This window comes from Alosa alosa, chromosome 23, assembly GCF_017589495.1.
Source record: "Alosa alosa isolate M-15738 ecotype Scorff River chromosome 23, AALO_Geno_1.1, whole genome shotgun sequence".
NCBI classification, from domain to species: domain Eukaryota; kingdom Metazoa; phylum Chordata; class Actinopteri; order Clupeiformes; family Clupeidae; genus Alosa; species Alosa alosa.
In genome coordinates, this window is record NC_063211.1 from 2,610,521 (window position 1) to 2,635,520 (window position 25,000).

The window sequence follows — 25,000 nt, forward strand, 5'->3', positions numbered from 1 at the left end:
AATGAATATCATAGAAATTAATTAATTAAAGTAATACACATATTTTAGTAATGTATTTCAAAAAGTGAAACTTTCATATATTCTTGAAGTGAAATATTTCAAGCTTTTTTAAAATCTGAATTATTCTAATCTTGATGATTACGGTTTACCGTTTATGGAAATCAAAAATCCAGTATCTCAAAATATCAGAATAAAAAATGTATAATTTTATAATATAGTAATATTTAATATATTTTATAATTCTATAATATGTTGACCTGAGAAGAGCTCTTGCTGGTGTAAATGTTAGATCACTCCAGAACAAAAAAGTCATGGCAAAGAAAAAGCTGCTGGTATAGAAACGGTTCACTGGACCAGACGCGTCTGCAGGCTGATGATTTACAGTATACACACGGATCTCAGAGGGATATCTTCATTTCTGGGCTGACGGGTTAACACTTTACAGATTCCGTTTAGAGAAAGACTTGCTCATCAATATTCAGAACTCTCCACGGCCCTTCGGATCATTCTGCCACCGTGTCAAACATTGGCATTCAGGCCGAGGGCTCAGTCGGGTTTAGTCTGCAATTAAACACAAAGGCCTCCATCAACGTGACAAACATCCTCCTCAACTCAACCCAGCTTCAGCCTGGGCCATGACGAAGAGGAAGGAGGAAATGAAGGGAGGAGAGAGGAGAGAAGGAGAAGAGAGGAGGAGGGGAGAGAAGAGGAGAGGAGAGGAGAGGAGGAGAGGAGAAGAGGAGAGGAGGAGAAGAGGAGAGTAGGGGAGAGGAGGAGAGGAGAGGAGGAGAAGAGGAGAGTAGGGGAGGGGAGGAGAGAGAAGGAGAGGAGGAGAAGAGGAGAGTAGGGGAGAGGAGGAGAGGAGAGAGAAGGAGAAGAGGAGGGAGGAGGGAGGAGAGAAAGAGGGGAGGTAGGGGAGGGAGGGAGGAGGAGGGAGGGAGGAGGAAAGAGGAGGAGTGGGGAGGAGGAGAGGAGAGAAGGAGAGGGAGGAGGAAGATAGAGGAGGGGAGGAGAAGGAGAGGGAAAAGGAGAAAGGAGAGAGGAGGAGGGGGAGGAGGGAAAGGGAGGAGGGGAGAGGAGAGGAGGGAGGAGGGAGGGAGGGAAGAGGAGGAGAGGGAGGAGGGGAAGGGAGGGAGAGGGAGGAGAGGGAGGATCACGGGGATGAGAAGGAAGGAGAAAGAAGGAGAAGATCTTTTGAGGATAAAGAGAGGAAGAGGAAGAAAGAGGAGGGGGAGAGGAATAAGGGAGAGAGGAAGGAGAAAGGAGAGGGAGGGGAAAGTGGAAATGGAAAGGAGGGGAGAGAGGAAGGGAGGATGAAAGAGGAGAGGAAAAGAGGGGAGAGACAGGGGGAGAGAAGGAGAGGAGAGCGATTGCTCCCTTTGTGTGGGCATGTGAAGTGAAGAGGAGAAGTGAAAAAGGAGAGAAGTGCAGGGGGTCACCGAGGGAGGAGAAAGACAGGACTAAATGACTGAGTGTGTGTGAAAGAAATGACTGAATAATGAGTCAATGAATCAGTAAATGAAAGAGTGAATAGATGAATAGATGGATAAATGAATTAAGCCTAAAGAGAGACAGAGAGAGAAAGAGGAAGACAGAGAGGAGAGAGAGAGAGGAGAGAGAGAGATATGTTAAATGCATGTGTATTGATGAGTGATGGTCTTTGTGAATGAGGCTAATGCAGGTTTTCAATGCGTTCCTCTGAATGTGTGTGAATATGTGAGAGCAGCCCACACTGCTCTGAGATATAGTCAGGGGGCCTATGTGGTTTCTGTGGGTTTGAAAATGTTAATTTTTGGAGCGTGGTTGGACTGTCTTTAGAGGTCATTGAACATGGAGAAAAACTAGTTTTTTTTACCTGTTTCAACCCTATTTTTTTAAATTGTATATTTCACTGTAATTAACACCATACATTTTGCCTAAATCACTGGCTATGTTGAATAAAGTTCACAAAACAGTTATTTTAAACAGTATGATTGTATGTCAGTATTATGATTGTATGTCAAACAATTAGAGATAAGATCAATAACCTATCAGTTTCACCAAATACACATACTCCATTGCTGAAAGATAGCGAAAACATAACAGAATCACAGATGAGACCTTGAACAACATTTAATTAATTTACATATACACAACATATTAGATCTAACCTCCACAACCTCCTCATCAAAATCTACAACTAGTCCACTAGACCCTATTCCTACTCACCTTCTTAAGACTACTCTCCCCTTCCTGGATAATGGTTTGCTCTAGATTATAAATAATTCAATGCTATCAGGGCATGTACTGCAGTCGTTTAAGACATCTGTTATTAAGCCCTCCCTCAAAAAACCTAGCCTTGTATCAATACTGGTCTTCCTGGACCTCAGCGCTGCCTTTGACACCATAGATAATGACATACTACTTAGGTTTGAAAATTTGATAGTATAAGTAAGTATTTAAACTCTTTTGATCCTGTGAGGGAAATTTGGTCTCTGCATTTAACCCAATCCGTGAATTAGTGAAACACACACAGTGAACACACACTAACCCGGAGCAGTGAGCTGCTGCCTCAGGGAGCGGTGAGGGGTTAGGTGCCTTGCTCAGCCGTTCCTACTGGTCGGGGATCGAACCAACAACCCTCCGGTCACAAGCCCAAGGCCCTAACCAGTAGGCCACAATCATACCTTCCTAACCATCAACAATTTCTACAGGTCCATAATAAACCATCTACCCAGATTATGGTAAAATATGGAATGCCTCAAGGCTCAGTACTGGGGCCCCTGTTGTTTAGCAGATGATACACAACTACACCTCTCCATAAAACCTGACGAATTAACCATGTTAGCCAAACTTCACACATGTATAAGAGATACAAAGACATGGATAACGAATAATTTCCTGCTTTTGAACTCAGATAAAACAGAAGTCATGGTTTTAGGTTCTAAAAAGATGAGGGATATCCTATCCACATCACAGGCTACACATAGTGATCTTCCACTGACCTCATCCACAAGTGTTAAAAACCTAGGAGTTATAATGGACCAGGACCTAGCACTAAATAATCACATAAAACAGATCACCAAAACTTCATTTTATCATTTAAGGAACATTTCAAAGATAAGGAAGTCCTCCTTACCAGATGCCGAGAAATTAATCCATGCTTTTGTTACCTCAAGGATAGACTATTGCAATGCTATTACGCTGGCAGTAATAATACCTGTCTAAAGAGCTTACAGCTTATACAAAATACAGCTGCTCACACACACAAAAATATGAACATATTCCCCCCATCCTACCATCTTTACACTGGCTACCTGTTAAAAGTCATTGACTTCAAAATATTACTTATATCTCTTGGTTGGTTGCCTGCATTGAAAGAGGACACGTAAGTAGACTGTGCCACCATGAACTATGAAAATGTGCTTGCTCAAATGTGGAAGGCTAGAAGGTCACTAATATCACCAACCATGAAGAACAGAGCACTATGTGCTTCAGGTTATTCAATATTCTAAATTCTATAACTGCCAGCTATCAACAGCCAATTGTCACTGTGTCTATCACACACACACACTCACCTGTCTGTTTGTCTATCTGATCCTTTACCCTTTCTTTTCTTCACACTTACATAGGCTACGGAAGGCCTTACAGACTTCAGCTGGTACTAGCTATGTAACAGTCTATTAAACTTGATTTAACAGAGATCTCTGCACTTTGTGCTCTGAATGGGTGTAGACAAGACCTGGCAGAGCATGCTAGGCCTACACTCAAGCACACTAATAGGTATGAATTGATAGTATTGATATTGAAGTATTATTTTTTAAGCGGACAATTTTGAGCATTTTAGGCACAATTTCTTGTTTAAGAGATCAATCATCAGCCTAGAAATGTTTTATAATGTTGTAGATGTTGTATTGTTTATGTGGTCCACTTTTGCACACTACCTTGTAGAATATCTTTGCTTTTTGGCACCAAACCCTATGCTCTAATACCAGCAATGTGAGGCTTATGGACAAAACACCAAATTTGACCATTTCTGAATTTGACCTTTGATTTGGGTCCTTCAAAACCTTCAAAAAATGGGGAATGCTTTTTTTTACTCTTAAGAACCCCTAGAACAAAGATATAATACTCTCCAAAAATTAACATGCGAATCCCACAAGACCCCAAATTAGACACATAGCCCCCTACTAATAACAGAATCTCTTACTGAGAGATACTATGACTCCTACCAAGTCCGTCCAAGACACTCCACACTAGCAGGCATGGCACATCAGCGATTTAGGTCTAAACACCAGAACTAAACAGAGAATCTGATGGCTAGATATAGACAAATGCTATGTAAATCATATTTTGCCAAAATAGCACTGACAGATAACTTTCGGATCGGAAGGGCAATACTAAGTACAACAGTGACCCCTTGTGGAAGCAGTAACAACTGCAGCAAATCTACCAATTGCTCTTTGCAATTGTTTCTTATGTCAGTGTTTTGTGAAAACGAAAGCATCTTACCAGTCATAGCCCTCTGAAGCAATGCAAGGAGCCTTTATTGACTGACAAACATAAATAGCATGTATGCTTGCTGTAGTTTAAGAATGGCTATAGGATGGATGTGACTTTGATCAACGTATTTGTCTTAACACTCCCACCTTGAGGCCAGGAGCAGTAAATGCAGGACACAGGTGAGATAACGCATAAAACAACGTCATACTTCAGAAAGCAAACTCCTGTTTAACATTGGCCCAGTCTTATGAAAGCTTTGTGCGTGCTTATTTTTCTCGATGCGGTTTTAACGGTTGGATTGGGTTGGCTGGATGTCGGGAAACCGAAAGCCTTTTGTGTCGCTGTTGTGGAGCACTTCGTCTGAATTGAATCTCTGATTATCATCTGTATTTAGAGCGATAGCTGCAGGAGCTGTTAAAGTGGGCCAAGTAGATAGGGTGCTCTCATATATGCAGCTCAGAGGCGCGTAGGGAGGAAGGTTCGTTTTGCGCAGATAGTTCGGAGAGCTGGACGCACGTCACGCACCGTTCGTTCCATGTGCGCGCCGCGTGACACCTGTCATAGCGCGCAGTGACGAGCGTCGTCAGTGGCATCTGAGCTCATCTTCGAAATTGTGTCAAACCCGCTTTCATTCTGCACGGGGCGACACCACCGAGCACCGAAACTGGAGCAAGCAGTCCGCACCCCACCTAACTTTCACTGGGCCGGGCCGGGTGGTGGGCAACCCCCTGTTTGGACCGATGTGCTGGCAGAGATGTCCCGACACATCTACATACGAAATAAGATCGGAGAAGGCATCCAGGCGCCCATATTTCAGGTGAGCAGCCGCTCCGCGCAGGTGACACACACATGCTCTCACCGGGCCACTGCAGAGGTAAATTGGAATGTAGCCGAGTGTTATGATATGATAGTTGTAAAAGGTTACAGTAATTTCCAGCAAGTCAGAATATTGTTATTTGCGAGACAAGGGTGAGACAAGGATGTTTGAGACTGTAAGACACCTCGACATGAGTTTGACTAAGTTTGTTTCTATGCTCGTGTTTTATTTGCACACCGCGCAAGCCTCCCGTGCAGGTTATATTTGGCCACTGACCATAGGTAGGATGCTCAGTGTGACAAATAGAGTGAACATGGTGACCTAGTTAAAGTGTCCCTTTTACATTAAAAAAAGAGAAAGACTCGGAGAAGAATGAGATTCTGTATGGCAACAGACGCCATCGGTACTCGGGAGACCGGGCGCTAAAAATGGAGCAAATCAGAGGCAGATAATTAACTTGAGCCCGCAGAGAGTTGTGCTTCTATTTAGAGTGGTGGCAGACTTCTGTCATTTGCACTGATTGATGGCAGAAAAGAAGTCAGTCCAACACAACTAAGTGGCACCATTTAAGTGTTGAGCCATTTAGTGTTGATCATTTGGGACTCTCAGAGGCTGTGTTTGAAGAGATGTGTGTTGAGCTTTAAGCCCACACATCACATGATAACTTAACACTTAACACTGAGAACCCAAGTCAACAGACCAGGGTCCCTAATTTGACTGATGGGCAAAGTGTATAGTCTTTAGTCTAACTATACACTCTTTAAACGAATGTGTTGAAAACAACACAACTTCCATAGTTTTTACCACATCTCTGTCTCCAGATAGGGACAACATTGTTTGTGTTGTTTCCTTTTTTATTTGTTACACAATATGTGCTAAAATAACACAACATTGTTTTTTTAAACACATCTTTGTGTCCAGATAGGGACAGCAAAATCAATTAGCTAATTCAACATCATAGGCAACACATTGATGTGCAAACATAGGATGCTTCATGCATGATAACTTTGCTTGCCAAATAGATCAGGGCTCTAGAAGGAAGGAAGGCAGGGGGAGATATTTCATTTGGGAGTTTTACCAGTAAACAGAAAACTAAGCTCCACATTGCCCAGACAGTAGAAATGTGGAAAATAATGACTTTTGGACATGTCAAACTCAAACATCTACATCAAACAAATAACACACACTGGTCGAGCACACTGACCCAACTGTTGGTGTTTGTTGGAGTTTTCTTGGCATCTTGGCACCTTTACGGGGGGCAGCCGTGGCCTACTGGTTAGGGCTTCGGGCTTGTAACTGAAGGGTTGCCGGTTTGATCCCTGAGCCAGTAGGAAAAATGTTGGGCGGGGGAAGTGGTTGAGCACTGCTCTCCCATGCCCACATCCACGGCTGAAGTGCCCTTGAGCAAGGCACCTAACCCCACCCCTGAGAGAGAGAGAGAGAGAGAGAGAGAGAGAGAAAATGTTTGTGTGTTACCGGAGCGAGAAAATGGGATACTGATAACCAAACCCAAGTGAAATGAAGGAGATGACATAATAGACTGAGCATAGATTCAAAACTAGTCTCTGTCAATATAAGACTTTAGGCGCTCTCCACAAGATCTTTGTAATAAATAAGTGAAAGTAAAGTCAACAAGAGTCTGAGTAGAATTTCTTCTTTATTTGTCTTCTTTTCCAAAATGGAAAGAGATAGGGCTGCACAATTAATTGATTTTTAATTAGAAATTTGAATTCATGCAATTTGCTGATCACAAAGGCTGCAACTCCAGCCCCAATCATCAATCAATCAGATTTATTTAGATAGCATGTTTAAACATGACTTGCATCAACCAAAGTGCTTTACAGACACCAGGGAAGCAAACATATAACATAACAAATAAGACAGAGGCAGGCCATACAAAAACACATCATAAAGCAGACCATACAAATACACATCATAAAGCAGACCATACAAATACACATCATAAAGCAGACCATACAAATACACATCATAAAGCAGACCATACAAATACACATCATAAAGCAGACCATACAAATACACATCATAAAGCAGACCATACAAATACACATCATAAAGCAGACCATACACATACACGAAAGAGACGACAGTACAAGCAGGGCTCCGGTCAGGATGAAGGGGGAAACACTAGAGAGAAAAGGTTCTGAGCTGGGATTTAAAGCAACACCAAAGAACTTTTCCTCTGTCGCACGCACGCTATTTGTTTATCCAGCAACGGCTTTGCAAATAACGATGTCCATAGACAAGGTAGGCCTAGCCTAGAATATGTTGCATGATTTTATGAAAGTATGATGTATTGCGACATCAGATGCAAGTCAAATTTGTAGTTTCTTATGTCTCATTCCATCGAACTACAGATCCGCTACCCGATCCGGCAAACTTACATAGTGCGGTTATAGCCGATAGAGGGCTGTGAAGCGAATGCAGAAGTGCCGTTCACCCTGTTACGAGTTGATGAACCACGGAAACAATTTTGGAAACATTGTTTTAAGGTACAAAAAACTCTTTGGTGTTGCTTTAAGAGTCAACTGAATGGGCGAATCTGATGGAGGTAGGGATGCTGTTCCACAGTTTGGGGGCAGCGACAGCAAAGGCACGGTAGCCCCTGTGCTTGAGATTGGCCTTCAGCTCCGTCAGTAACCCCTGCGTGGCCGATCTAAGGGACCTAACATTTCCATTAATGGCTTTGAAAGTAAAAAGAAGGACTTTAAAATCAATTCTGTAACGAACCGGAAGCCAGTGGAGGGAGGCTAGGACAGGGGTGATGTGGTCTCGTTTCCTTGTGCCTGTTAACAGTCTAGCGGCTGCATTTAGGACTAGCTGCAGGTGGGATAGGGATGATTCAGTGATGCCGGTATAGAGGGAGTTGCAGTAGTCTAGTCGTAATGTGATGAGAGCATGAATTACCCTTTCAAGATCTTGGGGGGTTGAGAAGGGTCTTAATCTTTGATTGAGTGGTTAATCTTGTTACATTTATGGTTGCTATATTCATGTCATCCTCCTTGTGTGACAGACAGTGAAGCCCACCAATCAGGAGTGCTGTGCTTCTCATGCACTAGGCACGCTCACCAATCAGAAGTGGCCCAACTTAAAGCAAAATTTGGAATAGCCTATTGAACTGAAGTTCAACTTTCAGAAATGATATTGCAAATCAGGTCACAATCGCAATATCTGTCAGAGAAATAGAAATGAGATATTTTTCCCCTAATTGCTCAGCCCTGGAAAGAGCATGTGTCGTCCAGCGTGCCTAACCCACACAGGTAGCCATTGGGAAAAGAGCATGTGTCGTCCACCATGCCCAACCCACACAGGTAGCCATTGGGAAAAGAGCATGTGTTGTCCACCATGCCTAACCCACACAGGTAGCCATTGGGAAAAGCCTTTTAGGAGTTCTCCACAAATTCATCAGACCGGTAAGAGTGGAGCCCAGGGGCCCGCTGGGGTGCAACTGGCTACAACGCCACATGTGGGCCCACGCGCCCACAGGGACTCGGCTGGGGTCTGAGCCGCGTCATTTCCTGATCCCACCTTCCTGTGGCTTTCTTCACTGCCCCCCCAAAAAAAAAAAATGATAATAATAATAATAAATAAATAAATAAAATATTTAAAAAGTGAAGTCCACTGTAGAGGTCAGGGGTCACCAGTTGAATGTGGGATATCAGCACCAAACTGTGGTGGGCATGAATACTATAGTGGCCTAAATATATTATTATATAGGTTTACAGGCATATTATAGGCTTTTGTTAGAGTACCTATAGCATACTATACATTTGTACCTACATCTGTATAGTGTAACTACAACATCTGCTAAACCTTTTCCAACATAAAGCTGCAGTAATAAACATGGCAGCTCATGCTCTTATTTAAACAGGACCTACAGCACCTCCTGCTGGATACTGTCATGTAGTGCAGTGTTTGGCGTGATGCAATCCTGACTAACTGAACTGGTTTCTTGATTTTGTTTATTACACAGTCCTAATTGGCAGATAAAAAACAAACAGTCCTCACCGATGGACAAATCCTTACTTCCTTGCTTGTTTATGGTCACATCCTTACTCAAATTACTGTAATTTTTAATAATTTACTAATTAACCAATTAAGCACTTAGTTGTCAACTAATTAGTAAACAACTAATTCATTAACAATTAGTTAATAGATTTGTGTATTTTTAAAAAAAAGAAAAATACCTACAAAATCTTGATTTGCAGCTTCTTAAACTTCACATTTTATTGATCCAACAACTAATCTGTTATGATAATATACTGAAATCTACTATGAAAATAATCATTAGTGGCAGCCCTTCTCCTAGGCTGGAGTGTGAGTGTGTGTGTGGAGGTGTGTGACTCTCCCAGGCTGGGGTAGTGATGTGTTCTGCTGGTCCCCCGCTGGCTCTGTGAGTCAGGCTGTTCCCGCCTGTGGTTCTTCTTGTGGTGACGGCCGGGGGAGGGGGGCTGTGGGGGTATGTTCCCCCAGACAGGGTGCCTTGGTTGTGCTCTCATTCCCCACTGTGTACCAGCAGCTCTCTGTGCTGTGGCTAAGGTGCATCACCTTCTATAAGTGTGTGTGTTTGTGTGTGTGTGTATCTGTGTGTGTGTGTGTGTGTGTGTGTGTGTGTGTGTGTGTGTGTGTGTGTCTGTGTGTGTGTGCGTGTTTGTGTGCTAGGGCCAGTCTCCTATCCTATGGTTGAAGTCCATAAGTCTCTAAGTGTGTGAGGGTGTGTGTGTGTGTGTGTGTGTATGTGTGTGAGGGTGTGTGTGTGTGTGTGTGTATGTGTGTGAGGGTGTGTGTCTGCGTGTGTGTGTGTCTGTGTGTGTGTCTGTGTGTGTGTGTGTGCGTGTTTGTGTGCTGGGGCCAGTCTCCTATCCTATGGTTGAAGTCCATAAGTCTCTAAGTGTGTAAGGGTGTGTGTGTGTGTGTGTGTATGTGTGTGAGGGTGTGCGAAGTTCATCGCCTTCTATATTTGTGAGAGGACAAGTGGAGAGTCGTCTTTTGCACTCTTGGACTGTAATGGTGCTAACTGTTGAGGTATTTTTATCATATTTTATTTATGGGTGATAAAACATGTAAGTGTGTATGTGTGTGGTTGTGTGGGTGTATGTGTGTGTGCGTGTGTGTGTGTGTGTGTGTGTGTGGTGTGTGTTTATATCAGGTGAATCGGGGGACCTACTCCAGGAGGAGTCGGCTGAAGAGATCTGATGGCAGCACCACCTCTACTAGTTTCATCCTCAGACAGGTAATACACACATACACACACATACACACACACACACACACACACACACACACACACACACACACACACACACACACATGCACACACACTCTGGTAAGAAACACCCATGCCATGGTAACACACACAACCAATATAAAGGCTACATAGCTCCTTTGGCACCAAGGAAACATGGACTGAATCATCTTCAGGGGCCAGTGCAACAAAACTCTCAGACCAGAGAGGTATTTCACAAAACCTAGATAAGGGATTAAGCTAGGATCCTGGCTGAATTTAGCCTTGACTTGTTTTCACAAAAGAGATGGCACATAAGTTACCATGGGGATTTATTCTGTGCAACTAGCCTGGTCCCAGCCAGGCTTAGTCAATTCTAATATTAATTATGTTGTCTTATTGGTTCAGCCAGCTGTCATTCGAATCAGACCTCCATGTGAGAATAAGATGATTGTAAGCGATTGTACAGCAGTTAGTGCATTTCTCAAAACAATTAGTGCAAACTGCAAAACCTAGTGGATAACCTGCAAAAGCACGTCACTTGCTCAAAATGGATAGTCCATTCCTCAAAATTATTTATTTACAAGTATTTATGTCAATGAAACTGCCAGTGTCATCAAAATGAGAAGTCTTGACACCATCGTTTATGCCATAGAAACATGTCCAAAAGCATTTGCAATTTGTTCAGAGGAAGGAGAAATTGCTACTATAATGTGCACAAATAACTAAATGTTGTGGAGGTTGAACTAATAGTTATGAGAATTTTCATTCTGATCTGAGAAAAGAACCAAAGCGAATGAGAAAAACTGTAATAGCCTAGTTGTAGTTTGCATCAGGCTACATTTTCTACCATTTCTTAGTTACAGCACTGAGACCGGGCTGATTGGACTCGTTGAATAAGGAGAGATTTTTGAAATGACCATTAAAAAACAGGCGAATCCAAACAGGCTGTGATGCGAATACAGACTGAGATGTGAATACAGACTGAGATAGATAGATAGATAGATAGATAGATACTTTATTGATCCCCAAGGGGAAATTCAAGACTGTTACACAAAGATACAGACTGTGACACAAACCATCCCTATGATCACCACTCCAATCCACACGATATGGTCTAACTTTTTTTTACTTTATTACATTGTCGTCTCTCTGCTACGTTCCACTGCTAGCAACCTGACGATTCAGGCTGAAGATCAGCACCCATGCGCGGGAGAAACGTTTTTCAACCTGTGCACTTTTCTGTATTCTGCAGCACTAGGCTTTGAACGTCTCATTCATGACGGTTATTTAACCGATATCACTGAAAATGAATTACTTGCTGCTCCCACATTTACAGTTTTTCTCGATTGCTTTGACCTGCTTAAGTAAACTGGAACCCACTTGGTCTTCATGACTACTTTCTTTGCACAGCAGAAGTCATCTCTTGCGAATGTGTTCACACATTTTCATTGGGTTCACACATTTCTCACACCCTTTTGCAAAACAGTTAACACAGGTGTCATTCAAAAGCCCCAAACTCTATTGGTTTTCCCATGCTAAACAAAAGGAAAACATCTTTTCACAGGTGGTATAGATTCCTTGCATAAGTCTGAATCTCTGATACACCTGTGTGAAACACCTTTGCACAATTCCTCAATCAGCAATCATTCATTATACATAAGAGATGTCTGTTCTGTGTTGCTATTTGCAAGTATGGATCTAATGCACATTTAGAGAAAGTACTGTATTGCCTATTTGGTGGAGAAAACAGTACAACAGGTGTTGACTGTAGGTCTATTTCGATTCAATGAAATTTGAAATAGTTCAATGAAATTTACTGTATCTTGCTAGGTATTTACTGTATGTCTTACATGTCAATGGCAGTTACATCTTGGGAGGAATGAATAAATTATTTTTTTATTCAGTACATTTTGTCTTTTTCAAAGTTTTTTCTGATACCAGAAAAATGAGAAAGTAATGGAACAGACATAGCAAAAATGCTCATTTTGAGAACTAGATTTTGCATTTTGTTGTCCAGTGTGTAATGATTGATTAAAGAGTGTTTTTTAATTGGCAACAAGTTGTAGTGTTTGAAGGCAAGATTTGCTTTTGCTGCATGTTTTAAGTGTTTTGAGAGAGTAACAGCCTTTTGCAAGCAAAATGTGTCATTTTGTCTAGAGTGCTTTTGTTCAGACACGAGTGTTAACTGTTTTGAGAGCATGATTTCAGAGTTGACACAGGTGTCAAAACGGTCGAGAAAAACTGTAAACCCTCTATGTCATTATTTGACAATCAATGTGTTGTAGCCTGTAGCTCGCTATTCTGTGGCGCCCCTGGTAGTTTGGCGCCCAGGGCAATTGCCCAGAATGCCCATGCCTTCCGCCGGCCCTGGATGCGAATTCAGACTGTGACGCGAATACAGACTGTGATGTGAATACAGACTGTGATGTGAATACAGACTGTGATGCGAATACAGACTGTGATGCAAACCATCCCTATGATCACCACTCCAATCCACACGATATGGTCTAACTTCAAGGTGGAGAGACTCAGGAAGAAGTTGCTGGAGCCTATTGTGAAAAGTCTTTGTCTGCAAAGCAGCCAACAGGGTTGGGTAGTAACGGATTACATGTAATCTGGATTACGTAATCAGATTACAAAAATCAAGTAACTATAATCAGCCCAGATTACAATAAAAAAAAATGTGTAATCAGATTACAGTTACATTGTTGGGGATTACCTGATTACATTTTATCATGCAAACAATGCAACCTTTTTTAGGATAGCCTAGCTATCTTTTAATTTGACAAGCAGTTCACTTTTTAGACTTTTTTAAGATAGTTAGTTAAGTAGTAATAGTAAAGAACAAAATGATTCATACCTCTGGCAAATATTGATTTTCGCTTGACCAATATGTTTGTTCTTAATTAAAATGACACTTGCACATGCCAAAAGGTTGCAAGACAATGTGGTAAAAACATGGAATCAAAAATCCCCGCGAGAGTTTATCAGGTGCGATAATTCAAAATCCCCATGTTATTTTCCCATAGGAAAAATCGCCAGATACCGGATGTTAAAGATGGCAGCATTTTTGTAGGTGAACTTCAGAGGTCTATTTCCACTCTCTTACATGTATGTCTCACTTAATATTCATTTCTATACAAACCAAGACAGCAGATTCCTAAAGAAACGCAAGCACCCACACCAAGTGTATCTAAATTAGCTATGTACAGTACCAAAAATTACATTTTACCTTGAATCGAAGAGCTGTAAACAGTGTTGTAAGGCTGCATATTTCAGGCAAAAAAAGCCCCGGTAAGAACCAAACCAGATTTGGTTCAAATCTACACACCTATGGCTACTGAAAAATGTAAGGTTCATTTGTCAGGTGTTATTTTGAAGTATTAAAAAACATTGTTGTTTTAGAATTTTCAAACAAAAGGGGCAGTAGTTGGTGCTTTTACAACATACCTGTCAACATTCCCGGGTTTCTCCCGTATTTCAAGGTCATCTCCCAGCACCCTCCCGTTTTGTTATTTCTCCCGGAAAACTTCCGTAATTTGCATGGCCATCAAACTTCATTTTAAAATCATTGATCCATTCAGGTTGCCAGATTGTGTACACCTTACACATACACAATCACTTAGTTTCAATTTCAACCGTTTTGTCATAGGCTAAAACCTGGCAACCCAAAACCCAAATAAGGAAGTGGGTGCCGACCGCGCCAGCCTGAGCCTCGTCAGAAGCAAAGCGGGCTAGTTGAATGGCCTACTCCAGAACTAGCTGTTGTGAAATTGTTGGGAATTTAATTGATTAACACATCACATAAACTGTTATTGAGTGTTGTTGATACACTGAACTTGTGCCCTCGGAACCAAATCTTTAGAGTTTTGGAAGTAGGCTGCAGGCAGGCAGCTGGTGGATCCGTAGCAAGATGGGTCGTCCTAGTTCATGTCTATGAGGACAAAGTGGAGTTCAGCCAGAGACGGGCTCTGGTTCAGTTCCCGCCTGCACAGGGGCGTGTCACTGGACGATGACTTACGTTTGAACCTCTGTTCCACGCCAGACAAGCCGGAGTACAAAATAAACTTGGTGTACACCTTCATTAATGTTGATTTTCTCCCTACTGGAGGGTCATACTATCACGACATTCTACTGAAATAGGGAGGAGGGTTTGGAGATCATGATACCGTGTCCGAAATGTGCATCCATTGCTCAGAAAAATAAGGCTTTGACAAATTCTGGGAAATTCTTGGATTCTGCCATAGACCTCAATGTTAAAAAGAGAGCCCGATCAATGCATAAATCTGCGGGGGCGTGTACTGCTACCCTATTTGCATAAATTTCCAGGGTCAGGAAATGGCCTCTCATGAAGTGTCTTCGTAATCAACCATCTTTTGTAATGGTAAGGTAAAAGCAACGACCGAAATGCAGTGTTGAAACGTACATGCAAACACAGATCCGATATAAACACTGACCCCCTCTTCCGTTTTTGGAAAGCTAAATGTTGACAGGTATGTTTTACGATACAGTGGTAATCCTAGTTATAGTCTTGCTGTAGCTGTAGGTCTGTGGCTTAAATATTATTCTATTGCTGTAGCTGTAGGTCTGTAGCTTAAAGGGGACCTTGGCAACTATTTCAACTTAATAAACCCGTTTAGAAATCATTTGGATGGTTAAATGACTGGTGACTTTCCTCGCTGCCCCTAGCGTCCCCAGGCGGAAAACCAACCTTGCAACATTGAGACTACCGTCCCGGAAAGAGAAGTGAGAAACAAGAAACTCGTTTTAAATCGTGTTTCTTACCTTGTAACATCCACATAGTTCTGCGAACTTATGCTAACAGTTAAGCTAGCTTGTAAACAAATCCATGTGCTTTATCATTACCTTTTCACACAGTTTGAAATAGCATAATGTGCAATTTCTCCAGCAGAGGTGGAAATCCTGCCAAGTTTCCCTTTAAATGTTATTGTATTGCTGTAAGTCGCTTTGGATAGACGCGTCTGCCAAATGAATACATGTAAAATGCAAATGTCTAGTCCTGATCCATTTCCTAGCTTACTCCAGGTCTAGTCCTGATCCATTTCCTAACATACTCCAGGTCTAGTCCTGATCCATTTCCTAGTTTAGCTCTGGACTAGTCGCAGGAACGCTCTGGATTTAACTGAAGTTGTCCTGTGTAAATATTTCGAAGCTGTTTATGTCGGCAGCTCTGTCTGTCCAGGCAGTGTTTAATGCAGGGCAGTGTGTGCAGAGACGCTGTGAATGTAAGCACCTCACACGGAGTGAACGTTCTGTGCATTAAGTGTCTGTTTAACGTAAACATGCCAAGTAGTGTAGGTGTAGAAAGGAAACCTCACTCAGAGGCTGTTATTCAAATAGTGCTGTGTAAAATAATAAACAGTGTACAAGATGGACAGAGAGAGAGATGCAAATGTGTTGGGCTTAGCCCATCTTTAGTGTTCCCACGTTGACCTTTTTCCTCCTTCTATTACTTGACCTGTTTATGGATTGTACACACCAGAAACACCTTTGCATACGCAAACCTTAACATAAGGCACAGGCTTCAACCTGGAATTAACTCTTAACTTAAACATGCCACATCACTGGGGAAATGGACAGGAGAAACAACCAATCACCACTGTGTATGAACTCTCTAATGATATTATATTTCAGAGTAAATAGGTGTGTGTGTGTGTATGTTATTATGTTTTTGCAGTGTGTTTTCTGTTTATATCGCATAGAGTGATGATGTTTATGCTGTAGTCTCATGACACACATTGTTTAATAATCCAAATGTCTTTTGTTAATGAGTGATTATTTTCATGTTTTTTTTATTTTTATTTTTTAAATTAGTTGAAGCAAACTAGTAGGCAATGTGTCAGGCAGAGAGAGGGAGAGAGAAAGAGAGAGAGAATTTTATTGTTAAATTCAATTGAAATCTGAGGCAGTATTGGATTTATATACAGTATGTAAATTAAATACATTCTACATACAGACACACACACACACACACACACACACACACACAGCCATAGTCATGTGTGTGTGCACCACAGTTTCATATATTTAATTAGCACACAGATATCTATCTTCTTGTACCATAGTGATTTATATTTAGTGGAAGAATACAGACAGCAGGAGGGAGGAGAGGATATATATATAGGGAGAGGAAGAAAAACAGAGAGTGAGAGAGGAGAGAGACCAAAGAGGGAGAGGGGAGGGAGAGAGGGAGATTGCTTTTGCAAAGAAGAGGAGAGAGAGAGAGAGGAGAGATTGCTTTTGCAGAAGAGAAAGAGAGAAGATGAGAGAGAGAGGGAGAGAGAGGGGAGATGCAAGAGAGGGAGAGAGAGAGAGAGAGAGGGAGATATTATTGCAATAGAGAGAGAGAGAGATTTCTTTTGCAAGAGAGAGAGAGTGGGAGAGCTTTTTGCAAGAGAGAGGTTGAGAGAGGGGAAAAGATTTTTGCAAGACAGTCGTTTTTCTCCTCCAGGGCTCCCAGTCAAGGAGAACACACGTCGATGCTGACTGGGGAGCTGCCAGCCAATCAGAGCACAGCTAGCCACCTATGTCATCAGCTCTGTGATTGAGGAAGGGTCTTCTCTCTCTCCCTCCCCCTCTCTCTCTCCTTGGTTGCCTCCCTCTCTCTCTCTCCCCTCCCTCTTCCTCTCTCACTCTCTCCCTCTCTCTCTCTCTCCCTCCCCCTCCCTCTCCCTCTCTCACTCTCTCCCCTCTCTCTCTATCTCTCTCTCCCCCTCCCTCTCTATCTCTCTCTCCCCCTCCCTCTCTCTCTCCCCTCTCTCTCTCTCTCCCCCTCCCTCTCTCTCGTGTCTCTGCTGCTGCTGCTGCTGCGTGTGTGTGTGAGAGAAAGAGGAGAGAGAGAGTGTGTTTTGCGTTGCACTGCGTGCGGTGCGTTGCCTTTGCGTTGCGTTTTGGCGCGTGTGCCGTGCCGTGCCGTGCCGTGCCGTGTCGTGTGTGTGTGTGTGTGCGCGCGCGCGTGTGTGTGTGTGCGTCTGTGTGCATCAGGAAGCGCTGGTTGCTGATAGAATGCCACAGCCGTGTGGAGACTCTCCCTGCTGGACGATGTGAGGCGTCGCTGGGCTGCCGACACCGACACACACACCGCTCCTCTCCGCACTGCTCCTCTCTCGTCCTCTCCGCTCCTCTCCGACGCAGCAGCAGGGCCTGGGAACAACGGCTCACGCGCTCTCGTTCGCTCTCGCTCTCTCTCTCCCTCGCTCCCTCTCTCTCTCACTCCATAGAGGGGCACATTTTTTCCCTGTATTTTAACTCCGTTTTTTTTCGCAGGGGAGAGAGGGGTTTGTCATTCTCTGCCTCCCTCCTCCCCTCCTCCTCCCTACATCCATCCATTTTTCTCCTCTCGGTGGTGGTGGTGGCGGCCTCCTCCTCCTCTTCTCCTCCTCCCCCTCCTCCTCCTCCACCTCTCCTCGGCTCTCCTTTTTTTTCCTCTATTCTTCCTGAGGGGCGCGTTGGAAGAGGAAACCTCCATGTATGACAATTTGTACCTGCATGGCTTTGAAGACTCGGAGGCGGTGAGTGTGTGTATGTGTGTTTGTGTGTGTGTGTGTGGTGTGTGCTTTTCTCTTCTCTATCACATCTTTCTGGAGCTTGTTGCCGCGCTGATTTTCTGTGTGTGTGTGTATCTGTGTGTGTGTGTGTGTGTATGTGTGTGTGTTGTGTATGTGATCAGGACAGGCTCAGCTGGGCTGCGCACACACACACACGCACACACACACATGCACGCATACACACTAACTCACCAATATATGGGAACCATGTGAAAATGGTCAGGATATAGTGTTCCAATTACTGCAGTCAAACGAATGGAGGTGTGTTTTTATTTGTATATATATATGATATATGTGTTCGTGTGTGTCGTGTGTGTGAGTGTATCTGTGTGTGTTTGTGTATGAGACAACAGTGTACAGTTACTGCCGTCTGTCGCCTAGGCCACTGGTATCTAGTCTAATGAAACACACACACACACACACACAGTTTACAAGAATCTATTTAGGGCTCCATTTGAATAGTGCTGGGTATTTAGGGCTCCATTTGAATAGTGCTGGGTATTTAGGGCTCCATTTGAATAGTGCTGGGTAGTTAGGGCTCCATTTGAATAGTGCTGGGTAGTTAGGGCTCCATTTGAATAGTGCTGGGTTTTATCCTCCATTCTTAGCCGGGACTTCACCTGCCTCCCCTTTAAGCACGGCTGAGATTGCATAATGTATCATCATATAGGCAGTGGTAACGCAAGGCTGCTTTCACAGGCTGTGTTAAAGGGGCAGAGGCCCCACTGTCTGCAATGTGCATTCCCCCATCTGTGTGTGTGTGTGTGTGTCTGTGTGTCTGTGTGTCTGTGAGTGTATGTATGTATACGTGTGTGTGTGTGTGTGTGAGTGTGATGCAGGTGGTGGATGAGTAGAATTCTATGAGTCACATGTGATAGGCACCCTAGTGTGTGAGAGCCTCGCTTGCCGTAGACTGAGTGTCCAGCTTTGAACTGAGTCTCCAGCTTCGAATCGAGTGGGGTCCTTTAGATTGAGTGTCCAGTTTCAATCTGAGTGTCCAGTTGTAAACTGAGCTCTGGACAGAGATTTGGGGTGGTGGTAGTGTGGTGGCTAAGGAGCTCGGCTAGTATGAATCAATAAATATAATTATATTATATTATAATTCTATATTATAATTAGATTTAAAGCTGTGGAAAAGCTGAGCTGGACTGCCTATGTGTCCAGTGGTAGAGGGCGATGTCATGTGGACAGGTATCACGTTTGAATGTGGTCAGGTGTGGAATGTGGTCAGGTGTGACATATGTGTGTGTGTGTGTGTGTGTGTGTGTGTGTGTGTGTGTGTGTGTGTTTGTGTGTTTGGACATCTGTGTAGGTAAGAGGAATGTGGACAGGTGTCACGTTGGTGCCCGCTGGGCAGGACAGGCGTGAACCATATGGGGTGCCATCCAGACCAGGCTGGCAGGAGGTTGGCATTTGCCTCGTGAGAGAGGGACAGGAGTTATCATACGGATGCTGGGGTACTTTAGGCTGAGTAATGCTGGCAAGAGCTATAAAGGCTATATGTGTGTGTGTGTGTGTGTGTGTGTGAGAGAGAGAGAGTGTGTGTGTGTTTGGACATCCGTGTAGGTCAGAAGAATGCTTGTAGATGTCGGGTGGTGAGTGTGTCAGGTCATTCTCCAGCTCATGATTTGGTATACAGTAGTATGCCTCAGCAGTATATACAGTATAGAACACTACTGCCATCTTACAGTACAAGGCATAAGTCAATGTGTGTGTGTGTATCTGTGTGTAAGTGTGTGTGTATCTGTGTGTAAGTGTGTGTAAGTGTTGTGTGTAAGTGTGTGTAAGTGTTGTGTGTAAGTGTGTGTGTATCTGTGTGTAAGTGTGTGTGTATCTGTTTGTAAGTGTGTGTGTGTATCTGTGTGTAAGTGTGTATGTATCTGTGTGTAAGTGTGTGTGTATCTCTGTGTAAGTGCGTGTGTATCTGTGTGTAAGTGTGTGTGTATCTGTTTGTAAGTGTGTGTGTGTATCTGTGTGTAAGTGTGTATGTATCTGTGTGTAAGTGTGTGTGTATCTCTGTGTAAGTGCGTGTGTATCTGTGTGTAAGTGTGTGTGTGTATCTGTGCGGTGTGTAAGTGTGTGTGTATCTGTGTGTATTCAGCTGTGTGTCTCTGGATGTGTATTCCTGTTCGTTTGTGTGTGTGTGGCCATGGGTGAATTTATATAAATGTGTGTATGTATGTTGTCATGTATGTATGTGTGTGATTATGTATGGTCATGTGCACGTACAGTATGTTCTTGTGTTTCTGTGTGTGTGTGTGTGTGTGTGTGTGTGTGCTGGGAGTCTCTCTGTTTTTTCTCCATCCGTCTGACTGACTGAGGCTCTGTGTGTGTGTGTGTGTGTGTGTGTGTGTGTGTGTGCGTCTGTGTCTATATAAATGATCCTGATGCCTTTCTGCTAAAGTGGCACATTCTCCTAATGAGACTCTTCCGCGTCTCCACCGTCCACTCATGCACGCTAACACACAACTCACACACACTACACACACATACCTCCGTTAACACACAACTTACACACATTATACACACACACCTCTGCTCTACCGTCCACTCATGCACACTAACACACAACTCAGGGATGCTGAAAATAGACCTCAACATGGTGCACACACACACACACACACACACACACACACACACCAAAATCAGTGGCTGGGGACTTGTCTAAAATATTATTAAATCTCACTAAGTATGAAATATGTCTAGTAAGTCTGAATATACTAGTATGCATAGAGGATGCGCTGGGAGGATTGATATACATATGATGTGATTGTAAAGGAAATGCTATATTGAAGGAACTAGGAGAGTTAGAATGCTGTGTGAGAGGACAAACTCAGTGTGTTCAGTGTTAGGATGAGGAACCATGTGGTTGCTGGGTGGCTGGATAGGGATACATGGGCAAGTCAGGCTGAGGAAGAAGAGGAGGATGAGGAAGAGGACGGTTTTGGGTGTGACGGAGTAGCGCTAACGTGGGCTGACGCCTGACGATTGGATTGCTCAGGTTTGATTGCCGAACCCGAGACCGTGATGCCAGAGAGGGTGGAAGCGGTTAGAAATCAAGGATCTTTGGTGTCGCTTTGGATTAAAGTGTGTCAACTCTTAAAAACGTACCGTCAAACCGGTGTGACGGGAATGTTGGAAAATGAACGTTCTAAAGAATATCTGGGTTCCTTGAATTGTTGCAGAATGGAATCTTTTGTTAGAATGTTCAAAAACACCTTTAGGATTTGGTTCAGTGGAAGCCTCAGTGACGTGTTTCTGTTTTAGTGGCTGTGCCAGATCAGGGAAAAGGAAGTGACCACCTAATGCTTACCGTATATATGTACTGTATATGTATAGCAGCATATGGGCCAATGACCACCTAATGCTTACCGTATATATGTACTGTATATGTATAGCAGCATATGGGCCAATGACCACCTAATGCTGACCGTATATATGTACTGTATATGTATAGCAGCATATGGGCCAATGCCCACCTAATGCTGACCGTATATATGTACTGTATATGTATAGCAGCATATGGGCCAATGCCCACCTAATGCTTACCGTATATATATGTACTGTATATGTACAGCAGCATATGGGCCAATGACCACCTAATGCTTACCGTATATATGTACTGTATATGTACAGCAGCACATGGGCCAATGACCACCTAATGCTTACCGTATATATGTACTGTATATGTATAGCAGCATATGGGCCAATGCCCACCTAATGCTGACCGTATATATGTACTGTATATGTATAGCAGCATATGGGCCAATGACCACCTAATGCTTACCGTATATATGTACTGTATATGTATAGCAGCATATGGGCCAATGACCACCTAATGCTTACCGTATATATGTACTGTATATGTATAGCAGCATATGGGCCAATGCCCACCTAATGCTTACCGTATATATGTACTGTATATGTATAGCAGCATATGGGCCAATGACCACCTAATGCTTACCGTATATATGTACTGTATATGTATAGCAGCATATGGGCCAATGCAGATATGCTATTTAAAGAACATATGAGCCAATATTTATAAGGTATGTGGCCTAAAAAACATATGGACCAATGTTGATATTGTACATAGCATATGGACCAGTAAAGAACAGGGCCAATGTTGATGTTGTACATAGCATATGGACCAGTAAAGAACAGGGCTAATGTTGATATTAAACATGGCATATGGACCAGTAAATAACAGGGCTAATGTTGATATTGTACATAGCATATGGACCAGTAAAGAACAGGGCCAATGTTGATATTGTACATAGCATATGGACCAGTAAAGAACAGGGCTAATGTTGATATTGTACATAGCATAATCCAATGCCATATAGAGCACATATGGGCTAATGATGATATGGTATGAAGCCTAAAGAACATATGGACCAATGTGGATATTGCACATAGCGGAACCAGTGCTGTATAAAGAATGTATATAATGCGGGCCCAGAGCTCACTTGAAAAAGAGATTTAAGATCTCAATGGGACTCACCTGGTAAAATAAAAAATAAATAAAAATTCTGGCACTGATGTGCGTGGCAAGAGACGACGCATTCACATCGGCACCTATTTGTGGAGAGCTTAACGGAGAGCTAGCGCTAGAATGGGGGAAGTGTGCATATACAGTACTACTGATGAGTAGGTCTACTAGTGTAGGTTGATGTGAATGTCTGGGTTATGCTTTGGGTTAAATCGTTATTTCTTCCAGTATGCCTTGATAAATGGGGTACAGGATACTAACACTGTGCCAGTTAGTATACTAAAAGTATACTAACACTGTGGCAATGGTACAATTTAATTGGCATTAAATGTGGGTGCTTAACACCCTCACCCACTTCTGTAAGTGCCTTCATTAAAACTACCACCATCAAACCAACAAGCCCCTCCCCTCCATGAATCCACCACCGCCCCATACCTTCTCCTGCGACCTTCAAACCAGCAGCCGCCACGGCAACAGTGCTGATGGGACACCCACAGAGGACCTGACTATGGATACATCCACACTATTCTGTTTTCATTTTAAAGGTGCTCTAAGTGATGTTGGGTAATGTCATTTCTGTTGACGCTCAAACAAAACAGAGATCTAGCTCGCCCCTCCTTCCCGTGCAATTGAAACTCTCCTGAATCCGCATCTTGTCGGTGAATGGCTGGAAAAGTTTGTTAATGTTTCATGGTCCAGGCTGCACCAGGCTGTTTTTGCTGCCGTTTTTGAAGCCTGGGCTGTCTACAGAGACGTTTTTTTTTTACAGTGTATTCAGGGGACAGGAAGCTAGTGGATTGTGAGGTGATGTTTGCTACATGTGACCAAAAATGTTTCAGCTTAGAAACCGTGTGACATCGCTTAAAGCACCTTTAAAATGCCATACTAATACGATCTCCATCCAGACGCATGTTTGCATTTCGCAACACTGGACCCCTGAAGCAGTATTAGTATAAGTATAAGTATATATACTCTTTTGATCTCTGCATTTAACCCAATCCGTGAAACAAACACAACACAGCACGCAGTGAGGTGAAGCACACACTAATCCCGGCGCAGTGAGCTGCCTGCAACAACAGCGGCGCTCGGGGAGCAGTGAGGGGTTATGTGCCTTGCTCAAGGGCACTTCAGCCGTGCCTACTGGTCAGGGTTCGAACTGGCAACCCTCCGGTTAGAAGTCCGAAGCGCTAACCAGTAGTCCACGGCTGCCCCTAAAGCACAGATCATATGAGCATCAGCACAAATCCCATGACCAAAAAAATGGGGCTGGAAGCGTTTTCAAATCGTTCCAAAATGCTACATGTAACAAGTGTCTTGGATTCAAACTGAAAGGGAATCGTGTGGATGTAGTGTATGGCCCAGGTTAGTCTTGGATCTGGGCTTGATCTTGTGTGGATGTAGTGTATGGCCCAGGTTAGTCTTGGATCTGGGCTTAATCTTGTGTGGATGTAGTGTATGGCCCAGGTTAGTCTTGGATCTGGGCTTGATCTTGTCCAGATCTGTTGGAGCTAATCAGCTGTCGGGGATTGCCCATGAATGTGTCCCTATCTGCGTGTACTGTTTGTGGTCATCATATTCAACTTAAACTGGCCTTCAGGGTTTGGGTAGGTGACAGGGTTTGGGTTAGCCTGACGAGCCAGACCCACATTAAAATGTAGGGTCTGGGCACTCACCGTTGGCAGTGCTCAGTCCGAGGGGCGGGATAATCGGTTGTCTTTCAAATTCCCTCTGCACGCAATAGGACAGCTCTATGAGTCCCATGCGTTTTCCCACCAGCGGAGCTAGTTGGCAAGTTCAAGCTTTTGCCAACTTAAAAAAACTCTGCCATCAATCATTGTGTTAAACCCGCCTAACGTCTCTATACCCGATTTGATTGGCTTGATAGAAGTTTAATTTTTCCAGCTCACAAGCCAACAGAGAGTTGCTAGACTAGCCCTAGGTGCGTCTAGATTTCTAGGCTAGGTTTGGGTTATTTTTAGAATGAATTTGACTCTTTCTCAAAGGTTAGTTCTAAACCAATGACTTGGTGTGAATTGGGATTGTACAGAAAAGATTGAAAATCCTCATGGGAATGAATATAGTGTACCTGCGACAGGAATTTGTCCTGTCACAACAACGATGATTCCAGTGAAGTCCGGCGTGTGTCTGAACCAGGTTTGTGGTCATTGAAAGCGTTTTTGTCCTGGCCACAAAAGAAGCAGTTTATCAGCTACACTCGGCCATCATATCTCCATCTCAGATGAAAGCTCAACTCTTTCTCCTTTGCATCATCACTTCCACACACACAGAGAAGCGGACTCGTGCATTTTTTCCAAGAATCAAGCCTTTGCCTTTTTTTGTTGTTGATTGAACTCATTGGGTTCAATAGGGTGCCTGCTGAAGCAAGCCTCTAGAGG

At 43.3% G+C, this 25,000-nt stretch overlaps 1 protein-coding gene across 3 annotated transcripts in view; it reads left to right on the forward strand.

Moving 5' to 3' along the window:
* The first annotated feature begins 5,117 nt into the window (after positions 1–5,117).
* The window catches only part of cacnb4b (calcium channel, voltage-dependent, beta 4b subunit), a 34,474-nt gene continuing 14,591 nt past the window's right edge, over positions 5,118–25,000 (forward strand). The window contains exons 1-2 of one of the 3 annotated variants that reach the window (XM_048234778.1): positions 5,118–5,299; positions 10,467–10,550. In XM_048234778.1, the coding sequence (XP_048090735.1) occupies positions 5,237–5,299; positions 10,467–10,550 (147 nt within the window). In that variant the 5' untranslated portion in view covers positions 5,118–5,236. Of the gene's footprint in view, positions 5,300–10,466; positions 10,551–17,424; positions 18,077–25,000 lie in introns of those variants that run through there. The other 2 variants (XM_048234776.1, XM_048234777.1) reach the window with 2 other exon arrangements.